The sequence below is a fragment of the Panulirus ornatus genome, chromosome 65 (assembly GCF_036320965.1).
Source record: "Panulirus ornatus isolate Po-2019 chromosome 65, ASM3632096v1, whole genome shotgun sequence".
In the NCBI taxonomy this organism is placed as follows: Eukaryota; Metazoa; Arthropoda; class Malacostraca; order Decapoda; family Palinuridae; genus Panulirus; species Panulirus ornatus.
Genome location: NC_092288.1, coordinates 4,772,501 through 4,789,263, shown reverse-complemented (window position 1 = coordinate 4,789,263; position 16,763 = coordinate 4,772,501). Strand labels below are relative to the sequence as shown.

General features: G+C 36.3%; 1 protein-coding gene across 5 annotated transcripts in view; it reads left to right on the top strand.

The window, feature by feature from the left end:
- The window catches only part of mbc (myoblast city), a 99,331-nt gene that overhangs the window by 26,444 nt on the left and 56,124 nt on the right, over positions 1–16,763 (top strand). For 3 of the 5 annotated variants that reach the window (XM_071657890.1, XM_071657893.1, XM_071657891.1), the window contains exons 16-20: positions 2,809–2,912; positions 3,494–3,628; positions 4,466–4,642; positions 5,371–5,545; positions 9,499–9,603. In XM_071657890.1, the coding sequence (XP_071513991.1) occupies positions 2,809–2,912; positions 3,494–3,628; positions 4,466–4,642; positions 5,371–5,545; positions 9,499–9,603 (696 nt within the window). The remainder of the gene's footprint in view (positions 1–2,808; positions 2,913–3,493; positions 3,629–4,465; positions 4,643–5,370; positions 5,546–9,498; positions 9,604–16,763) is intronic. The other 2 variants (XM_071657894.1, XM_071657892.1) reach the window with 1 other exon arrangement.

Below are 16,763 nucleotides of genomic sequence, written 5' to 3'. Positions count from 1 at the left end.
CCAGTACTTTTGACTAACTCCATCCCATTTACTATTCCTCATCAGTATGAGTGTAAGAAACAAAAAATCTGTTACTAACAAAGTATATGCCATTTTGTAGGCTTCAGGCTGTAATTTCTAAGCTTTGATTTTTTCATGTATTTTTTTTCCTTATTATCAGATGTTTTTAAGAAAAATTCATGCCCAACAGAAATTGTATGGGTTTGCTTAAATAGAATAGTTATAGAATAGGAACAGTTACCATTTTTATATTCACTGGATAATTCACATTCCTTGGAAATGCAGCTGGAAATTCATTCCAGGGCTAAGGGGTTTAAATGGTAAGTTAGATCAGCTGAAGATGAAACTGTATGATAAGAAAAGCAGGTAGGACAGATGAATAGAACAATATTCCTAGATTTAAGCAAGTCAGAGATGAAATTGGTGTTACTTATCAGGGAAAGACATGTAATTCCTGAAATAATGCTTAAGCATGTGTTAACATTAGCACATGAAGGTCATGAGAGATGAGATGAGTTTAAGGAAACTCAGGCCAGTAGTCGGTGGCCGAGTATATATGAAGATCTGGAGAATTTTTGAAAGTCATGTAAATTTTGTCAACTACAGATTGATGAAATTAACTAGAATTGCTTAAACCAATAGTATTACCTGAGAACCCATAGCAAAAGATTGAGCTGGCTGCCTTGGAGAGAGAAAGTTTTCAAGCTTCAAAACACGCATTACTTACCATTGCATTTTCATTTTGATCACTGTATTCAAGTCACAAAACTAGTTTGTTAAAAACCTGCTTAACAGTAAAACAGAGAGAGATAGAGGTGTTAAAAATGACAAAAGTATTTTACATCTAGCACTGATACTGATGTTGACACCAGTCATCCCTGTAGTAAAACTGCAAGTATTATTTTCAGTTGAGTTAGTTGGAGAAGGAATGCTATTTTTTTTTTTTTACCTGTGCCACAGCCCCTTGAATGTTCTTTGTATTGGCCTGTCAGTGAATTAGGTGAATTTGAATAGAAAAGCTTTAAAGGATATATTCTAACATATATATGTTAGAATAAACCACTATGAGGCATACATTCCTGAAGGTAACAAAGGAAACTATCAAGCATTTTTTCATTATGTTAAAAGCAAGAATCATTGCCCAACCAAATGGTCCATTACTTATGGAAAACAGTAATTTGGTTAAAGTCACTAAAGCCATGTGAATGATTTTTCCATCTTTATATATATACACTGAAGACACATCTCATGTTCTAGATCCACTTCCATTGCTAGCAGAGGAAAATATTTTGCAGCATCCTGACAACCTCGATCAGAATATACCATTGGGATCAAACATCTTTTTCAAACTATTCGCCATTTCCCGCATTAGCAAGGTAGCGTTAAGAACAGAGGACTGGGCCTCTGAGGGAATATCCTCACCTGGCCCCCTTCTCTGTTCCTTCTTTTGGAAAATTAAAAAAAAAAAAAAAAAAACAAGAGGGGAGGATTTCCAGCCCCCCGCTCCCTCCCCTTTTAGTCGCCTTCTATGACACGCAGGGAATACGTGGGAAGTATTCTTTCTCCCCTATCCCCAGGGATCAAACATATTGAAAGTAAATACAGTGGCAGGTCCTGGTAAGTCTTATCCAAAAACAATGAAACAGGATAAAGATGAGAGAGTTAAGTCCTTGACTGCCCTTTTTGATGTCACTTGCTATCAGGAAAGTTCCAGGGAATTAAAAACTTGCTAATGTATCATTAACAGTCAAAGTAAGTGAAATTTCATTTCAGAAATTATTTCACAGATGACTTGATATCCGTAACTGGCAGACTTTTGAAACCATTATTCAAAACAAGATTGTAAGTTTTGTAGAGGATCACCACTTAAAATTATGACTGGCAACATGGTTTTTGATAAAATTGTTGGCATCTGAGTAAGCTGAGAAATGAGCAAATACAGCAATTAAACATTCACTGCTTCAAGATGACATAGACAAACTGATAGTTTAGGCTCAGATGGCATATGAATTTTGATATTAATCAATTCAGAATTTTGTATGTAGAAGAAATAAGAAGACAAGCTATGATATGGGATTCTGTTGATGTAGAAAGTGTAAGCAAGAAAATTATTATTTCTTATTATTATACTTGATCATCGTTTCCCACATCAGTGAGGCAGAGCCAGGAAACAGACAAAGGGTGGCCCATCCACTCATATACATACATTTTTTTTTTTTTTTTTTTCAAAAGAAGGAACAGAGAATTGGGCCAGGTGGGGGTATTCCCTCAAAGGCCCAGTCCTCTGTTCTTAACGCTACCTCGCTAATGCGGGAAATGGCGAATAGTTTGAAAGAAAGAAAGAATATATATATATATATATATATATATATATATATATATATATATATACATAAACGCCCTTACATGCATTGCTGTCCCCTGCTTCAGCGAGGTAGCACCAGGAAAACATGGGAGATTAGGGTATACAAGAACTACAAGTAAAGTGTCACAGTGTTTCTTTTCAGTCCCGTTGATACTGATAACATTAATACAACCTATGTTGATTATGTTTGATGAGCTTTGATAAGCTGTGTTTTTGCATTGGGAAATTTTAAAATTTGGAGAAAAAGCTCTGTAAGACCATCAGCAGAAAGCTCAATGTTGAAATTATGGTGAAAAGTCTTAGTATGTCTTAATTCATATGGAGATATTAAAATGATGTAATGTTATTAGTAAAGAAATCAGGCAAGAATTCAGACTATAGAGGTTAAGGGGAAAGCATTATTTTCTATTAAGGTGTTGATCTGTTGTGCATTTTTTCCACAGATATACGTCATTACTATTGCAACGGACAAAAACAAACATGAAGCATTCCAACCGGTTTTAGACACCTATATTCAGCAGAACTTTCATGCTACCCTTGCTTATAAGTAAGACTTTTTTTTGTAGTTGTACTTATTCTTGGTCATAATGCTGAAAAACCCTTGAATTAGTAGTATCATTTTTGTACTTCATTTCCATCTTTTTTTTCATTTATAGTAGTGATTCTTTATATGAAGAAAGGTATCCCTTGCATAAACTCTGTACTGCACATATTCTCATGATTCCTTTTATACACATTCTAAAACACCTGCACCTGCTTTTTCTTGTCTCATGTGCTCTTTTGGCATCTTTCCACATTACTCTTTTCTGCCATTTAATATAACTTTAAACACTGGCTTATTGGAAGAGCATCTCAGCTGCAATGAAGAAAAAGGCATATATATTATTGCAAAGAATAGAAGTTATATAAAACCCATTTTTTGCTGAAATCAGGACTTCTGACCCAAAACATAGTAAAGGTGTGTTTGACCTAACCCTTCCAAGGTAGGCCAACACATCTTAGTGTTTAGGACCTTTTCACCCAACCCTTATAAATCAAGTGAAAGGCCAGTGATATCAAGGTTGTAGGGAAGACAAGGATGTATTGAAGGTGGTCTTTGACTGGACTGTGTATTTTTTTTTTTTGCAGCAAGTTGATCCATGTTTTGAAGTATTATGTAGAAGAAGGACAGAATGCTGATCGACAAGAAACTTTGAAAAAAGCAATGAAGTGTCTCCAGTATGTTTTTAAGTTTATCATACGCTCCAGACAGCTTTTTGTAGAGTAAGTATTTATGTACAGAATAGGATGCTTATTCATGATTTACTCTTTTTTTTCAATGTATGGAATAGAATGCATATGTATAATTTTTTCCATATTTCCAGCAATTCTAGATCTATCCCACAACTTTCTTTTTAATCACTGTTATTGCCAGAAGAAATAGATATCATTATTGTCATATGAGCTCTTTAAGGGGAAAATATACACATATGATATACATAAACGCCCTCACACGCACATATACATACATATACATATCACATACACATATACATACATATAGATACACATACACAGACATATACATGTATGCACTTGTACATATTCATACTTGGTTGCCCTTATCCATTCCTGGCAACACCTTGCCCCACAGGAAACAGCATCACTACCCCCTGCATTAGTGAGATAGCCCTGATTAGCCTTTTAGTAGCCTGTGCTGTCTCAGCAAGCATAAAAGAAGAATGTTTTAGAAGAGCTGTTATTAGCTGTCCTGAACACCTGTATAGTGTTGGTTACTTTTTTAATGCAAGTGAACATTTTGTGTGAGGGTCAACATAACTTAAGTTGATTAGGACTATTTGGCATACATCTGTCATGCCTTAACAACTGAAATTTTTTCGTTATGATAATATGACTATTCACTAAATTGCTGGCTTGTATTTGAAAATGTATAAGATTGTACAATAGAAGAGCATGACACCATAATGAAGCTCACCTTGAATATGATCCTCTCTATCCAGGTCCATATGGGAAAATTTTATATGATATTCTTTATCAGAATGATAAAATTTGTAGCATATTTTACTTGTGTGTCTAAAGCTGTGGGCTCTTACCTAACAGATTATATGGTCGTGGACAGGAAGAATTTGAAAAGAGCCTGCAACAACTGCTAGAAGCTATGGCATCTATGATGAAGCACACCGTGGACACTACATTGACTGTTCAAGCTCACTGTCTTAAATACATAACTACCACAATTCCAGACATTATAACCACCTTTGATGCTGTAATTATGAGGTATAGTTGGACATTTGCAAATTTATTTAAATGAATTAGTGATTCTGGTATGTTGTGGAACTGTTTATTGATATGCAGTGTTATTTGCAAGCAAACCTGTTATGTAAATATAAGTGAGGAGGCAGTATCAGCTTTTTTAAGATGAGTTTCTACTTAGTGCCAGTAGTGGATAGGAATCCAGTTGATCTTTTCGAGAATGGGATGAAAATGCTATGATTGGTTAGGAAGACTATTTTACATTTGTATGGCCAAAGGGGAGGTACCTGAGTAGTGGTTGAATGTATGTGCAATCCCCTTGAAGAAAAGCAAGTGGAGAAAAGTGAACGTTTGAGATGCAAGGTTATATCCCTCAAGTGTACCTGGTAAAGTGCATTGGAGAGTGTTGATAAAGATGGTTGTGACTGGAAAATGTGGAAGTCTATATGATGAATACAATAGTTTGATAGTTGGGTCCCCACTAACATATCTTCTCCATACGCACAAACAGGTGATGGTAAATGATCACACATCCTTTTAGACTTGTATTTAGGAATGTACTGCATGAAGAATAATAATGGGCTAGGCATATTATTCTTTCTTCTCCATGTTCATTTCTGTTGTGCATTTCAAGGATCTGATGATTTACTGTTATGTTTCATGAGATATCTCATATGGTGTTTAGTTATTGATAGATCTTGTGTTGAAAATTAAAACTGAAATTTTAGAAATGCCACTTTTTGCCCTGACAGCCAGATCTTGGTTAAGATGATTGACAATCTAGACCAAAAGCGGATCCCAAAACAGAAGTTGATGACCATGAATGAAATAATTCACAGTGAACTTTTCAAGTTTCCTGAATGTCGGAAGGTATTGCTCCCGTCCTTCATTGATCACATTCGTCGTCTTTTGGCTGCTAATGAGGAGGTATGTTGGAGGAGAGTCATACAAATGATGACCTTTGGCAGTGTTTTTGTTTAAGAATTCAGTTTTGCAATTAATTGTGGTTTTTATATATTATCTTTAAGTGCATAAAGAAATTATATATATATATATATATATATATATATATATATATATATATATATATATATATATATATATATATATATAATTTTTTTTCTTAGTTTGGTGATGGCAAATGTTGCATTTCATGCATGATATATAAAGCCTAAATTTTTTTACAAGTATAAGCTATCTATAACATTATTGTGATATTGCCTGTATATTTATAAATGTATTTATTTAACAAGCATGCATATACAAACTACTTGCTTTGCTTTTTTTGGGGTGATCTCATTTTCTTTTTAGACAATTATTAACACATAATACATTTGCATTGTATTCTAACAGAAGGGCAAGAACTCTAGATGATTTAGATTTAGAACAGTAATGAAACATTGATTTTATGCATTACATCCTTACTATTTACGTACAAAAGATTCAGAGTATTTTTTTCTCAGTATTAGCCACCACATACACTTGTGGATAATCTCCATACTGTACATTTAATAAAGCACATTAATATATCAAGGCTTGTGCAATATTTTGCTTGGTAAATAGATTATTTAACAATAAGTTTTCCCTTCTGGACTTAATCTCAGGTAAGAAAGAAGGGTAATCCTTTTTAATTCATTATTGACAAACCCTCATGAAAGCTAACATTTTGGAAAGAATGTTTAATGTTTATTTGAGGTCAAGTCTTCCATTCAGTATATTGGTGGATGTATAAGATAAAAATAGATAGACTTTCTTAGACTATCCCTTGGTGATTGAGGAATACCAAAGTTCTACTGCCCATGGATCTCTTACGTACTGTATGGGGCAGATAATTGGGGGTAGGAGATAGGGCTCTAAAAAGTCAGTCTCTCTCTCTCTCTCTCTCTCTCTCTCTCTCTCTCTCTCTCTCTCTCTCTCTCTCTCTCTCTCTCTCTCTCTCTCTCTCTCTCTCTCTCTCTCTCTCTCTCTCTCTCTCTCTCTCTCTCTCTCTCTCTCTCTCTCTCTCTCTCTCTCTCTCTCTCTCTCTCTCTCTCTCTCTCTCTCTCTCTCTCTCTCTCTCTCTCTCTCTCTCTCTCTCTCTCTCTCTCTCTCTCTCTCTCTCTCTCTCTCTCTCTCTCTCTCTCTCTCTCTCTCTCTCTCTCTCTCTCTCTCTCTCTCTCTCTCTCTCTCTCTCTCTCTCTCTCTCTCTCTCTCTCTCTCTCTCTCTCTCTCTCTCTCTCTCTCTCTCTCTCTCTCTCTCTCTCTCTCTCTCTCTCTCTCTCTCTCTCTCTCTCTCTCTCTCTCTCTCTCTCTCTCTCTCTCTCTCTCTCTCTCTCTCTCTCTCTCTCTCTCTCTCTCTCTCTCTCTCTCTCTCTCTCTCTCTCTCTCTCTCTCTCTCTCTCTCTCTCTCTCTCTCTCAAAACTTTGGAGTCTGTCTGTCCTGTGATTCAATCCTGCTAACTTTACACTTCCTAATGACCACCATCTGCAAACAAATCACAGTGATCAAGAGGAGTAACATTTCCAGAACAGAACCCTATGACACTCCACTGGTGACCTCCACCCATTTTTAGGAGGCTCCTCTGGCATGTCCTTTGCTCCCATTCACTAAGATGATCTGTTCATCAGAGGGGTCTCCCTAATACTCATGCCTGGTGATCCAGCTTCTAAAACAGCCTCCCATGCAACTCATTGTCAAAAGCTTTATGGCAGTCCCAGTACAAACAATCCACTTGGCCTTTACTTTTGTTTTAGACAGAGCTCACTTTCTTTTAGAAATCTAAGAGGGTTGTAACATGAGCTTCTTCTTTCCCTAAAACTTTCCATCCCTCAAGGGTTCTGTGGAGGAAAGGTTGGCATTTCCTACGCTTTACAATCCATGAAACCCATGTTTGCTGCTAGTCACCTATTATGAGCCTTCCTTTGCTCATTCAGAAACCACCACAGAGGTAGCATCATTGATTTACCCATTCTGGCAGCCTGATGACCTAGAATGTCTTAGGAATACACCGACAGGACACCTGCAACAAAAGTTGCTTTTTCCATCTCATGGATCAGTATCCCTCTTTTTTTTACCCATTTTTATTGATCAGTTTACTAAGAGAATAATGTACTCTGTGTGGGGGTTTTCATGTGTTTAAAGGTAATTGACAAATTGTTGAAGCCTAGAACTCCCTTTCATGGGGCTCCTGTGACTTCAAGGTTGTACTACCATCAGTAGCTGAGAAATGATGCATTCCTTTGGAGTGAGAAGTTCTTTGATGAGATTGTACTGCTTTTATCCTGTGACAACAATACAACCTTTTTGAAGGTGACTTTCTTTTGGAGATGTTTCGTAGAAGTTTTGGATAGCTTTTCTTGAGTTCAGCAGCTGTAAATGTAGAGTTGCCCTAATACTTCTCACCAGAGGTGGTTATCTGTAGGTCTAGAATTTTTCATGAATGACCAGGTATAGGTTTTGGTAGTGGGATGATGTTGTCCGGGACGCCACAAGTGCTGGCAAGCAGTCACCTAATTGTATGTTCTGAGTGCCCAGTGTACTTAGTAATCTCACATGTTCCCATATTTTCTTGCCTCCAGGTGAGAATTCACACTTTCTTTTCATTAGTAAGGTAAGAGCCAACCATCTTGAAGCACAAGTGGAAGGAATACAGTACTCATGAGCAAAATTTCCAAAATGAAATGGCAGCCAGAAGGAGTAGAGAAAAATCATCTTTCCCAAAAGACAGCCTGAGGCCTACTGAGGTGGGTTGCTCATACTCACTCCATTAGAAACATTAGTCACAGCAACCAGATGTATATTGATTTTACCCTGAGAGCATCATGTGCTTTTTACCCACAATAATGCTTAGCTGTGTATTGCTTATGAAAATATAAGGAGGGTGGACAGGTTTTATTGGTGGACACTAGAATTCACTCCTGCTGCAAGAAGTAGCAAGGTAACACCAGGAACAGACAGAGAAAGGCCACATTTACATACATCCACTCTTTCGTTGTCATGTGTGATGCATCAGAACCACAGTTCCCTATCAACAACCAGGTCCCAGAGACCGTCCCATGGTTTACCCTAGATGCTTCACATGCTTTGGCTCAGGGATAGGGGAGAAAGAATGCTGCCTATGCATTCCTCGCGTGTTGTAGAAGTTGACTAAGAGGGGTGGGAGTGGGTGGCTGGAAATCTTCCTTTCCTGTATTACCTTCCAAAATAAGGGACAGAGGAAGGAGCCAAATAAGGATTTTTCCTTATAAGGTTCAGTAATCCCTTCTTGACACTACCTCGCTCACGCAGGATATGGCGAGCATGTATGAAAAAAAGAATCATATTTTTTTAATTAGGCGTGGACATTTTCTTATACTGCTAAACAGCTAGGAGCAAGTGGGTCAATAATGCAATCTCTGTGATGGTTTTTGATTGGTGGATGGCAGGCCTGAAATGAGTGAACCAGTGGCCCTGTAGCTCAGTGTTTAATGAAGGATGAGCAAGGCCCATACTTCCTCACCAGAAATATTGAGGGTTGGAAGGTTTCATCCTTGATTTTTCTAGAGATGTCATAGAGAATTTCTCATGATTGTGGAACACTGCCTTGGAGAGAAACAGTTTTTCAATTCTCAAGACCTAAATTTTTATTTTTGCTTTTCCCTATGTTCCTCTGATGTTTTATTCCTTCTTCATTGTACAGTTTGTCTTCTTGGAACCTAACACAATTTTTTTCTTTGGATTTTCTCATTTTTGGATAATATTTTTTACTTGATTTTATAAATATATTTTTTTTTTTTGAAGAAGTGACTGATTTCTCTTTTTTGTCATATATTAAAACCTCCTAATGTATCATTCCTCTTTTTGTGTTAATCCTGTTCCTTGATCCCCACCCCCCCGCCATGTTACCTTGTGCCTTCCTCAGGTGACAGATTATGAAGTTGTAATGAGAAAGGAGAGAAAAAAGACCAAACTGAAAAAAATCCTGGATTTGGACAACTTGAATGATGACAGCAACATGACAGAAGAGGTAAGGATGGTGAACATGAGTGAGAAAGCAGCTTATTGAGGAAAAGTAAATTCTTGTTGATAGTGGTATTGATGAGTGATATTTTTAATCTGTATTATATCAATTCGAAAATTACGACTATATTTAGGATTTTCTTCTTTTTTTTTATCCACAGTTATATGTGGGTTATCTTCCTTAGATTTATGAATTTCATTGAGTAGTGAAATGATCTTTATATGGCTTACTGTGATGAAGGGTTTCATTATATACACATGTAATAGATTTTCAGCCATTAGGTTTACTGATACAGACATGTACAGCACATGCCTGAAATAGTAAAACTTTCCCAGAAAAACCTTACTACAGTATTAACAGTGATGAATACACGACATTAACATTTTCTAATGTAAAGCAGTATACTATTGATAATGAATTTGCATTATATTTAAAGATGATGCATCCCAAAGTACATTATTTGTAGTGGATAGGAGAGAAGTTACAGGGGAGAGATTTTATCGTGAAATGAAGATGAATATACTAATGAATGAGGGTGTTTTGAAGACTAAATGTATTTTAGTGTTTTCACAGTGTTAGATGTCAGTCAAGTATACTTTGCTAAGGTGTAAGTGGTTACACTTTCATGCACTTTGTATTATTTGTGTCACTGACAATTACAGCGATGAATGTCTTTCACCTAGTGTTGAATCCGGTACTGTAACCAGGGTTATTGACTTAGATGAATTAGGAGACTATAAAGGGACTTTTGTACAAATGACCTACATGTGCAGAGCACATAATTTCATGGTTTTATTATGCTTATGCTCTGCATATGGATTTAATTCTGTGTGCCATTGTCAAGCAGGTGATCATCATGATCTATTGCAATGAAGGCTGTTAAAAAGAGTTTTTTTGCCTGAGCATATGATTTGTCTTTTCCATACTTCATGGAGATGGACAAATTTCTTCTGTGCGACTTGCCAACAAGTGGGATGAACAAAAACTGAAGAGCTGGTGAAGCAGGAGGTAGATATACATAATAAGTTGATGATTTTTTTGTATTGGAAGAAGACCATATTCTATCAAGTGGAGAAACAGTTGAAGGAAAAAGTACACATAATAGAGGTGCTAGAACCCCTTGACATGGCAAATAATTTTTGAGATAAAAGAAGCAAGGAGAGTAAGTAGGCATAATCAAGATAAAAGAGGATGACAAGGAAAGATTACTAATAAAATGGATATGTGTAGTGATTAGGTACTTGAAAAGGCAATAAAATTGCTGACCACAAGGAATTCAATGGTTCTTCATCAGAAGAGATACTGTACATCAGACAAAGAGCAAAGGGAAATAAAGAATGCCATCACAAGTAAAAAATTGGGGACAGCAAAAGAGGTTAGAGAGTAGATCAGTCCCACCACTAGCATAAGAGGCGAGGTATGTATTATAATGCTTGAGTAGAACTGAAAGTCATGTATAGTATGCAAGTGCTGACTGATTTGTGGTACAGTACAGTGGGAGACACCAAAAGAGGTGTGATAGTAAATCAGCCCCACCACTAGCATAAGAGGCCAGATATATAGCATAATACTAAAGTAGAACTGAAAGTCATGTACAGTGTACAAGTGCTGATAGATTTGTAGTATAGTGAATGGAAAAGAGCTAATGCAGGAAATAGTGAATAAGTATCAAAGAAATGAGAATATATATATATATATATATATATATATATATATATATATATATATATTTTATAATTAATTACCTGTTTTCCAAGAAAGAGTCCTTATGTTATCCAGGATCTCTAATCAGAGGCTTCTGCAGCTCAAGGCTGTGATACTACTAGTAACAGGGAAATTTGAACTCCTTTGGAGTGAGAAGTTTTTGACAAGACTTTACTCCCAATGACACAGCCTTGGCACTTGTGGAAATAGGAGTGTGGTTGAGAGTGCTTAATAGGGTGTGCTGAAATGGTTTACACACATAGAGAGAATAAGTAAAGAGGTTAACGAAGAGGATATATGTGTCAGAAGTAGAGGGGACAAGGAGAAAGGAGAGCCCAAATTGTAGATGGAAGAAGAGTTCCTAAAGAGTTCATCTTTTCTCTGCTACTGCAAGCAGTGCAACCTTGAGCTGCAGAAACCTCTGGAGAGGATAACACCATGATTCTTTGTTTGAAAAGGATTCTAAGGCAATTATAGATGGATAGATAAAGGGGGAATTTGTGGACAAAAGAAATTTTTTGGAAGAAAAATGTGTATTATATTTTAGAAAAAAAAGGGAATTTGTGTTAAGCATCATTAGAACTGGTTAACACTTGCTTGAATGTACATACTAGTATTGATTTTCTTTACTTGCTTCTTACTACATTGACAATATTGTATAAGAGTACTAAATATATGTGGTTTTGCCTCTTTTTTAATATAGATGTATATAAATTTTGGCTGATAAGGCTTGCTTTGTAGATATTAGGATTTCAGTGCCCTTTTTTTTTTCGGCATACTCTGATGGAGTTACAGGATATGTGAAGTTTTGATGTAAAACATTTGCTCTGGTATTTAGTAATGTACATTGATGCTGTTCCTTTTTAAGTCATTGATAGGTTAACCTGATTACTGTACACAGTGCCCATCATCCTTATACCAAATAAGTCACCCAACATAAATCCTATGGTTTATCATTTAGTGTACTTTGTTTTGCTTTAATGAGAGTGCCATTTTTGTTATTCTAACTACATTTTGACATGTATAAAATTGAGACATTAATTGAATCGATATAGTCGTATACCTATCTCTTTTGCTGAGTGTCTCAAATGTTTAATTGGAACATGTGTAGCCCACGTATGTCACATTGCCCAGGCTTCAAGAAATATTATACTAGCCGGGATTACCATCCTGGGCTGTCCTTTGGTGTATTTTGATGAAATTTTGACTTACTTTTTTGGTTTGACAAATATTGTTTTGTTTTGTTGTAACCAGCACTGACGGTTTCAGAGTTTTAAGAAATGAAAACATTAGTTTCAAAGTGGAGTATAGTTGCATAGGGATACTAAGGCAGGCAAGCACACTTGCCAGTCACAAAGAATACTGTGGTGTATGAATTAAAAAAGACAGTTGGGGATGACAGAAAAAACTTATTAACGTACAAGATACCAAAATTAGACATACAAACTGGGATGAAGAAGAGTTCATGAAAATGAAATTTAAGGAAACATAAAATGCATGGACATGTGAAATCACTCCCCATCCACTGCAGTGTGCCAGCTTAGCTAGGTTGTGAAGTATACACAAGTGTGAAAACTAGTGCCTTTAACAGTTAGTTTACTTGGTGTCATTAAATGTAATTTGGTCAGAGGGCAGGCTTTTGGGAGGAAGAAAACTCATGGAAACTCTGCACCAAGGTAACATTAAGTCATCCTTTTAAGTTCAAGATAGGTCTTTTTTTGGACTGCTCTGTTAGTAATTCATCAATGTAACTGATCATTGACACGTTTCTGTATCTCAAGGTAGTCTGTCACCAAGTCTACGATTTCAGTCTAGATTGACATCTTATCATGAGTCATTGTTGTCCCTCACAAAAATCCAACATTTCGATCCAACCTAGTCATAGTGTTCATACTTACATCCCAGGTTTAAAGTGCCCCACTTATGCCCAAAGAATTATCCACCATCTTATTCATCTGAGACCAGCACCATGATTCATCACATGAACAAGTACCTTGGTCCATCATCTTAGTTCATAATTGAAGCTCAGCTTTGTATCTCAGCCTTTCAGTTTGCCATCATTCCCCATTTTCTTAGGGTGTCAGCACAGACTGATATCTCAGTCATGTATGATAGTCAGGTATTATTATGTAATAACAACCAGTACCATATTCCACAACAATATTCCAACTGTGTACAAGTCAGTGTCACAGCAAAATTCAATTTGCTTTTCACTGTCAGTCTGCCATTACAGTCTATTGTAGTATATTAGTCTGACATCAGTGTCCAAAACCCACCACATTCAACTGTAGTTCAGGATTATAATCCATTGTTACACTAAGGTCCAGTCATCTTTTCTTGAATGCTACCTCGCTAATGTGGAAAATGACAAGTATGTATGAAAAAATTACTCTGGCATTACAGTTCAATATCATAGTGTAACACTGTAGTATCCAGCACCATAACTGAAAATCATAGACATCAGAGTCTCTAGTTAAAGCCTTTATCAATTTCCATTGTTTCAGCTTATGTCATATTCTGTTATTGTTTCATCTTATGTCATATTCTGTTATAAGAGTCCAGCATATGATCCACAATTATAGTATTACAATCCAATTTGAAAACTCATCATCACAGTCCAGTATCATAAGTGATAAGCACAGATCAAAATCATAACAAGTAATCACATACCTCACAATTCTTTGAACTCCTTTAGTCCCATTCTATAGCTCTTGTAATTGATTTCCTATCAGGTGGTTCACATAACCCATGTTTCACTTATGTGGTTTGGTGGCATGTGGTTGAAATTGTGTGGACAGCATATGAAATCATATTTCTCTGGGATGAAGTGGTTCTAGTAATGTTGTTGATTTACCTGTAGATTCTTCCGTTATAAAACTGGGATTTTGGTGAAGGGCCTTGTTTTTTTTTTTTTTTTTTTTTTTTTTTTTTTTTTTTTCCTAACCCTTAAATGGCAGCCAATATAATTTTTTGTACACTGAGAAAACATTGACCAGTAATAATTGATGTAGTAGATTTTCATGCCTTTGTTTAGATATCCAGCTAATCAATCATGCATTTAGAAGCCTTGTAGAGGTCTCATCCATTGCTAAGAAGGCATAAAAGAAACTCTGTTAACTTTAGTACCTCTACAGCCTTCATCAAAAAAGCTTGGTCAGCCACCTGAAGGCCTTGCATACAGAAAATATATAATTCATTATGCTACCTAAGGTATTAGGAGGGACACCAATGCTGTGTATCATTTGGTGAGGAAAGTGAAGAAGAGTTGCATGAAAAATGCAAAAAAAGGTGACTTGTTGATTTTAGCAGGATTGCATATGATGGAGGCAGAGATGTCCCTTGTGAACTTTTGTTAATGGAAGAAATGCAAAGAGTCGTGCCTAAATTCCTTTATATGTAACACAAGGGTAATAGGTAAAGATCTAGAATACTTCCAAAGAAAAAACACTCCTAATGTCCCCTCCATGTATCCCAGTCACTCAGTCTTCTCACTCTTATATACACTGTAATGTGACAGGTGTAATATTTTTGCATATACTCATGTTCTTCACCATCAGCATTGTCTCTGTGTGTGAAATAAGAATATGAATGAAATGAGAGTAGAGTTTTCATTGTAGAAGAGACAACTTCAGTATCCTCCCCATACTTGACAGCCAATCTCCTTCATGCTGAACTTTATTGCAAAAAGTGTAATATTTCTAAATATATTCAATTCATGTACTGCTAATGCTGTTCCTGTGCATTAATTAAGAGGATAATAAGTAGACGATCTCCAGAAATGTCATTTTCACAACCTTCTTTCTTATCAGGAGCTGTCAAACACATCATTCACATCCCCTCTAGATACTCACTTAGCACTGGACCAGGCCAATATGAGAAGTAACATTCCTTTCTTATTATTTTCTATTGCTTTTGGATGATGATTTACCTTTTTGTGAAGGAAACGGATTGTGTTTTTTGCACACTCTGAGTTGGAATTTCTTGGCCATGCCTGCCATTTAAGGGTTACACACACACACACACACACACACACACACACACACACACACACACACACACACACACACATGCACACATACATACATGCACACATACATACATACATACATACATACATACATTCAGAATTAAGAGAGCTAAGTTACTGAGAAAGGCTAGAGGCCTTAAATTTTTCCATATTGAAAGAGAAAAGAGTGAGGCATGACCTAAACACAAACTTTATGTTTTAAATCCAGATTGATGTTGTAGACAGTGAACAGTTCTTGAAAAGAATTATGGAGAGAGCAACCAGTGGATATAACATGAAATTAAGCAAGATATATTTTAAAGAAAAAGTAAAGAAGTGATTCTTTAATCTTAAGAGTGGTGGATGCATAGACTATACTGAGAGAGATTGTGGTCAGTATAGACAGCATACAGAAATGTAAGATGTATGGTAGAGACTCCTCAAGGCATGGGGCTTCACAAACAAAACTTACTCCTTTTACAGTGCAATTAGGTAATTAAACATTATGGGTCACAGTGAAAGAAGATTTCAATATGAACATCATGTAATGGAAATAAGCTGCACGAATCTGTGTAAGAGAGAATTGGAAGTTGACGTTGTCCCCATCCTGTTAACAGAGTACCATCCCAGGAGAGAAGTGGATGAAACCAACTATCTGCCTGCATTGAAGAATTGCATTCAATGTCAAGGGTAAAGAAATATTTAGTAAGCTGTTCCCATCCTGCAAAAGGCCAAAACTATAATATATTTCTCAGGTTTGTGGTCACAACACCTAAAGAAGCACAAAGAGCTAATGCAAAAGGTTTAGAGGAGAACAACAAAGATGGTACCAGAATTAAGAGAGCTAAGTTATGGGGAAACTATGAAATTGCCTATAATGGAATAGAAAGACAGCTTCATCACACCCTTTAAGATGATTTTAGATGGAATGAACAGTTAATGAAAAGCTGTAGGGATAGAATAACTGGCAGATGTAACATGAAAGCAAGTAAGAAACTTGAATGGCATAAAGAAATACTTCTGTAATATAGGAGTGTTGGATGAATGTAATAGAATTAATGAAGACTTGTCTAATGCAGACAGTATACAGAAATGAAGAAAGTTGTATGATAGTAGAGAATGTTCAAGAGATGTGGTCCCGCAAGTTTAAAACTTCCCCATACAGTACAAATAGATGATCATGAATAGGCTGTTTCACAAACACCTCCTGAAGGATCATGGCCCCAATGCTTATGTTCTTGATGAAATTTCACCAATGTGCTGAAGATGTGTGTAGATACACGTTACAAACCTCTTGAAGTACCATTAAAGATATTGGCTGAGAAGAGCATAGTGTTTCAGAAGTGGAAAAGGGCAAATGTGTATAAGGAATTAGACCAGAAAAAGGCACTGAACTACAAACCAAGTCTCATTTATGAGTATGATTTGTAAGGTACTAGAAAAGATTACCTGAGAG